This window comes from Gorilla gorilla, chromosome 10 (genome assembly GCF_029281585.2).
Source record: "Gorilla gorilla gorilla isolate KB3781 chromosome 10, NHGRI_mGorGor1-v2.1_pri, whole genome shotgun sequence".
Taxonomy (NCBI): Eukaryota; Metazoa; Chordata; class Mammalia; order Primates; family Hominidae; genus Gorilla; species Gorilla gorilla.
The window spans coordinates 111,690,624-111,697,487 of record NC_073234.2 but is presented as its reverse complement, the minus strand read 5'-3'; the positions used below and the strand labels follow the sequence as shown (position 1 = coordinate 111,697,487).

Genomic DNA, 6,864 nt, shown 5'->3' with positions numbered 1-6,864 from the left:
TAATCCGTGTAACATGCTTAGAACAGTGCCTGGCATGACAGCAACCTTACAAATGGTTGCTATCATTAACTGAAATTATGCCATCCAGCAATGAAATAAAAACATGTTTTAGAGATCTGACTCACCTGAGAGAGGGTAACTAAACATAGTGTATTCTTCAGTGCCAATCCTTTAGGCAGGGTCATATAATCCCAGGTAACATGAAGGGGCGGCGCAGATCCCTGTGGGTATTTAAGCATAAAAGGGCATTTTACAAAACTGATTTGAATTCTTTTTTTTTTTTTTTCTGAGATGTAGTTTCGCTCTTGTCACCCAGGCTGGAGTGCAGTGGAACGATCTCAGCTCACTGCAACCTCCACCTCCCAGATTCAAGCGATTCTCCTGCCTCAGCCTCCCGAGTAGCTGGGATTACAGGCGCTTGCCATCACGCCCAAGTAATTTTTGCATATTTAGTAGAGACGGGGTTTCACCATGTTGGCCAGGCTGGTCTTGAACTCCTGACCTCAGGTGATCCACTCGCCTGGGCCTCCCAAAGTGCTGGGATTACAGGCGTGAGCCACTGCGCCCAGCCAGTTGAATTCTTATGTATAAACAGAACCAAGCAAATCTATTAATGAGAACAGGGATCAGGTTTCCATCCCCCATTTCTAAAAATGGCACCTGGAACATAGTTGATCTTTAAATGTTTCTTCAGGAAGCAAATGATTTCCTACCGCCACCTGTGTTACACTATATGCAGCTATGAGTTATGTGTGGCCTTTTGGCATGCTAGTGATACTGAATGTGTTGTTTAGGGACTGCATTAATCTGCTTTCTCCCTGCATACCCTCCCCTCCCCTCACACCAGTCTCCCTATATCAAACCCTGAGTGGAGACTGCTTTGAATCACCCATGAAAACCAGAGCCAGGTCAGCCTGGTATTGAGACCAAGAGAAATAATAACCTTTATCACCAAGCCTAGCAGTTCACATACCCCTGAATCAACAAAATGGCTAAAAGAATAAATGGTAGATTTGATTTTTCCCTACCTTCTCACTTCCTCCTCCTCAATACAGAGCAGTTGATAGAACTTACTTAAATAAGATCAGGGGTCTGCTTTTCAATCCCATTCCATTCTCCCACAAGTCAACCTCAATAATTACATTTATTTCTTAAAATATGTGTATGTAAAGCACTTTTTTTTTTGGATGTGCTATCTTTAAGGGTAGGTGACAAGACTCATTTTCCAACTTGTATCCATATGGAAAAGTGGTTTGGGTCACCCCAAGCAAATGGAAGTAAGCCAATCCAGTTACCTCTAAACACCTTTTATCACAAAGTTTTTATTGAACAAAAATAATATGACAGTAAAAATGATACATAAAGTGAATGAAGATTTGCAGTCATAGAAAAGATGTGTACAAAGAGGCCAACATTCAGGTTATATAGTTCTATAAAACTTTTCCCATAGCAGTTTAACACTGATTAAGCAGACATAAAAAGGAAAAGAAAGTCATTAATGTTCTTTGAAACCTATTTTCTGAGTAAAATACTTCTGCTAACACACACATGCACACACACACACAGAATGAGGCAGAGCTATATGAGTGAGTTATTCTTCAGTTCCTCCAGTTCTCTGTGTTACAGGAGTATTTTCATCCATCAAAAAATTGTAGTATTTTTGCATTTCTAATAAATGGATCTAGAGCATACATTAATCCCAGTTTCCAAAGGAAAAGAATCAGATCTATAGTCATTTAAATATTTCCAATCAGCATTTACATAAACAAGTATACTAAAAATAGTATTTTTGGTTGAGATTTTTGCACATTCCTTTAGTTTGTCTATAAGAATCATGCATTTTGGATGTGTTCTCTTATCTGACAACACAGTTTTAAATGCTCTGTCTTTATCTGTTTTGTTTGTTTTACTAATAACACGTAGTTTTGAACCAGTAATTAATTACAGCTAGGCATGGGGGAGACAGAATTGGACTGAGCACCAATCATTGTTCTACCTTCAGTGAGCTGTGCAGCCGTAGGCAACTCCCAGCTTCTGCTGTGCACCTGTCTTGAGCTGGAAACAGGTGGTGGGAAGCAGTCTCAAAGGCCCCTTCTAGCACTAACTTTGTATGTTCAGTAAATATCAGTTCCCTGGACCAGCTCCTTTTATTCTGGCACAGAATTATTCTTAGCCTATGGGGTGGGGGTGGGGGGACAGTAGTGTCTATTATTTGTGAATTTTGGAACCAGTGTCATTACTTTACAGTCAAGGAGGCATGTTAGAGTGTTTGGATTTTTATCCCTTGATAAGGGCCCACATCCCCACATACAGAGATGCTCAATTCCAATTGAAAAACCTCAGAATTTCTAAGTGTCAAAGCAATAGTCTAGATTTTTTTCTGAAAATTCAAGAAATGTGTTTTCTCAAATCTCTTTTTTTATCCTTTTTCATAATCCTGCCACTTAATGCCCAGTTTGGATCAGTTATTTAGTCATATTTCAAGTTAGTTTTTATCATCACTTATAGTTAAGGATTGTAATTAATCTTGAATTTAAAGCTTGGTGCTTTTCAGTTTTCTTGTATTAGAACTTTCCTTCTTGTACAGGTGTGGTACCTTTGGACTGGTGCCTGCTGATTTTCTGATGGAACAGAAAATATGTCTGTATTATCACTGCTCCAAATTACATTACACAACAGAATTTACTGGAGTGTTCCAAGTTATCATCAGTTCAGTTCCACGATGATGACGTTCCTGTAGAATTTTTCATCTGTCAGTCAGATTTCCTTCATTCTCCCCATAACTTTGGTAATACATAAAGCAGTGTATCCTCTCTCAGTTTCCACAAGCAAGGCCTTTAGTACCTCCAGTTCTCTATTTATTTGTATTACAGCAAGTTTTTGATCCATCAAAAATTGTGAACACCTACCTATACTGATGAAGATACCTAGTGTTAAAAATGGTTTCTTTCTTTGTTGTTTGGGTTCATCACCACTCTGTGAGCTTCTTCTAAAGCATTATAGATTTTTTAAATGTTAATTATAGTTCCAGGGGAACCCCAGCTTATACTGACACAGTAAATATATCAGATGGTCGGGATTCCCTATGGAAAATTGAGAAAACCAGGGCTAATTTTTTGAAATAAGAATATGCTAACCTAGGAGATATTCTTGGGCCTGTAATAGCATGAACTTGATGTAGCTTTTCCATCTCAGATTTTTGTCTGGGAGGCATCTAAAAGATACTGTAAACAGCTAAGGAGGCTAGCCTTTCAAGGTCCATTCTTTTGAAAATGTACTTTAGAACATTTTCTTTTATCAATGTTTATTGTCTAAATATGGCTTAGTTTATTATAAAAACATTACTTGGACATTTACTGAATTTCAGTTCAAAAGAGGTTCTAAGGCAATTCTTATACAATTGAAAGTAAAACAGAAAACGTGATATGAATATGCTTTCATATTGCCCACTGGTGAAAAATAATGAAATTCTACTAGAGAGCTGTTTGATACTAATTTTCACCTTTCAAACATTTCCTCTTAATACTAAAAAATATATAAATCATTTACATTAAATGCAAAGGAAGGCACAGCTGGTTATAGTCTATATAAGCACACAGTTTAGCATACTCAGAACTAAAGAGAAAAAAGCTTCACATCCTTATTAGTTATACTGAAAACCATTAAGAAAAGTTCTTCACTGTCAACAGTGTTCAACACTTACTTAAGAGCTAAAAGGATATAAAAACAAAAACATTAAAATTCACTTAATGCCAAACAGATTTTCATATATACTTGAATATTTCAAAAACAGTTTTTAAAATGCTAACATAAATCTAGACTATCCATGTTATGAAAAGTGCAAACCAAATTAACAGAGTTTCACAATGTCCTTCTCATGACACAGGTAAACTAGCCCATGGGGACAAATTTGTTTCATCAGTTAATGAGTCCTTAATTGTGGCCAGACGTCATCAGGATTTCTGAGAGTTTGAAGAAAGCAGTACTGGAGAAGCAGCTCTGTCCAGACTGGGGATTGGCACTGGCATGTGGCCATTAAGCAGTGTGGGGAACTGTAGGGGACAAAAGATTTTTACAATAATTACTGCAAATGCATTGGGAAGAACTTAGGTTCCTTACATTCCCATACAGTCCACAGCAGTCCACTTCTCTCATCACCCCTGTGATAGAGATTAGTTGCCAATGTATTTTACAGAATAATTGGAAGATGACAATGAGATCAAGATTACATAGAGCAAACAAAGGATAAGGCCCAGAAAATGTCCCTAGTTATTCTATATGCATAGGCTACTAGGAAAAAATACATAATTTATATGTTTCTAAAGCATCTTCTAACACTATTTTTTAAAAGTTCTAAGCTACTCAGGATGCTGATGATGCTATAAATATTAAAATAATGTTTAATATTAAATATTAAAAGTGTTTTGAAAACCATAGACTCTTTACATGTGAGTCAGTAATTTCTAATACTATATTTTGAAGTTTGCCATCAGTTTTTCAGGGTACTACAAAGATGATTCTTGCAGCATTTATTCTAAAGTAAGAAATGTATTTAAAGATTTAGAATAGATTATTTTGGAGCTAAGAAAGTATTCTAATTAAAATATCACACAGATCACTCATAAGTGACAAAGAATAAAATTTCTGTGGTGTTGTTCACTAAGATGATAAATATAGTAGGATGATAGTATATGCTCTGATAATGAGTTTCAGGTCTGAAACAAATATGTTAGTTGCAATCCCAGCTGAACAAGGCCTTTTATTTTTTTTTATTTATTTTTTTTTTTTTTGAGACGGAGTCTGGCTCTGTCGCCCAGGCTGGAGTGCAGTGGCGCAATCTCAGCTCACTGCAAGCTCCGCCTCCCGGGTTCACGCCATTCTCCTGCCTCAGCCTCCCGAGTAGCTGGGACTACAGGCGCCCGCCACTACGCCCGGTTAATTTTTTGTATTTTTAGTAGAGACGGGGTTTCACCATGTTAGCCAGGATGGTCTCGATCTCCTGACCTCGTGATCCGCCCGCCTCGGCCTCCCAAAGTGCTGGGATTACAGGCGTGAGCCACCGCGCCCGGCCAACAAGGCCTTTTAATATGTGACTACTTGCAACTAGATTTTCGTTGTTGAGGATGATGTGTCAAAAGATCTCCTGGGCTGTCTTTTCTAGCTTATTTCCTATTTAGTCCAGGAAAGTTAAACTTCAGCGCCAAATATCAAATTACAGAGCCTGGCACATGTTAGAAGTACAACAAATACTTATATTTAAGTAAATATGTTTTTGCAATTTTCAAACAATTTCAGTAACTTGTGTCTAGTACCTTAGAATTTATCAAGGCTTGTCATTTCATTTGATACCTAGGAGCTGTAACGTAAGTTTTGTTGTCCCCATTTTACAGATGAGAAAACAGATTTCAAATAAGTTCTGTTGGCTAAAGGTCACACAGCTAATAAGCAACACAGCCAAGTTTTAAACAAATCTTTCTGTACCAACATTGTACAACTTTTTATTTTGGTAGGAGTTAGGGGGTATCTTTAATTACTGTTTCAATTTCTTTAATGGTTATTGGCATATTCAAGGTTTTTGTTTCTTTTCTGGAACTTTAGAATTTTAACTTTTTCTAGAATTTTATTCACTTCAACTGCATTATCAAATCTATGCACATATAGTTTATACTCTTGTTTAAAAGGTCCATGCTACTAACCACTCTTCCCATTGAGTTAGAGTGAACATGGGAAGATGAACAGATTTTAAATTTTCATTTATTTATTTTATTTAGAGATAGGGTCTGGCTCTGTCACCCAGGCTGGAGCATAGTGATGCAATATTGGCTCACTGCAACCTCCACCTCCCAGCCATCCTCCCACTTCGGCCTCCTAAGTAGCTGGGACTACAGGTGGATGCCACCATGCCTAGCTAATTTTTGTATTTTTGGTAAATACGAGGTTTCACCATGTTGCCCAGGCTGGTCTGGAACTCCTGAGCTCAAGCAACTGGCCTGCCTCAGCCTCCCAAAGTGCTGGGATTGCAGATGTGAGCCACTGTGCCCAGCCTGCATTTTCATTCTTTTTGTTTATTTGCATCTTCTCTCTCTTTGGTGTACCTTATTGGTGTTTTCAAGAGAATCAGTTTTGGTATTCATCTGTTTTGCAAAATAAATTACTGATTTCTGCCCTTATCATTTCTGTATACTCAATGGACATAGTTTCCCTTGATTAGCCTGGCTTTTCTAACATTTTTTTAGTCATCTTTATTAGGCTCTTCTCCCATGACACTCCCCTATTTTAAACTGCAACGTTTCCCAAACTTTTGTCCCCAGCCACCTTTTCTCCAGTACCATGCTTGGACTTGACAACCATTTCCATTTTAGACATCTCCAACCAATGCCTCTTTCCCACAAAACCCGCCTTTCTTCCATTGCTTACTCCAAGTCAGTGAGAATGGTGGTTGGGACCACAAACTTAAACTTGAGTCAGGGCTCCACCACTTACGAGTGTGTTATCTTGAATAAACTAGCCAATATCCCTGTGCCTTAGTTTCTTATCTTTAAAATAGAATTACTGGGAGTATTAAATGAGAAGCCACCAAAAGTGCTAAGAACAATGTCTTGCACACAATAAGTCATCAATCATCAATAAATGTTAACTATTGTTATGTTTTATCTTTATTTTTTCAGACAGGATCACTCTGTCGCCCAGGTTTGAGTGCAGTGGCATGCTCATGGCTCACTACGGCCTCAACCTCCAGGGCTCAAGCGTGCTGCCACCTCAGCCTCCCTAGTAGTTGGGACCACAGGCACACGCCAGCACACATGGCCAATTTTTGTATTTTTTTTGGAGAGACAGGGTCTTGCTATGTTGCCCCTGATGGTC

The 6,864-nt window shown here is 38.1% G+C and overlaps 1 protein-coding gene across 2 annotated transcripts in view; it reads right to left on the bottom strand.

Moving 5' to 3' along the window:
• Nucleotides 1-1,306: 1,306 nt before the first annotated feature.
• Nucleotides 1,307-6,864, bottom strand: part of ELK3 (ETS transcription factor ELK3) — a 75,632-nt gene continuing 70,074 nt past the window's right edge. For both annotated transcript variants that reach the window (XM_031000593.3, XM_055357440.2), the window contains one exon: nt 1,307-4,052. In XM_031000593.3, coding sequence (XP_030856453.1) covers nt 3,954-4,052 — 99 coding nt within the window. In that variant the 3' untranslated portion in view covers nt 1,307-3,953. The remainder of the gene's footprint in view (nt 4,053-6,864) is intronic.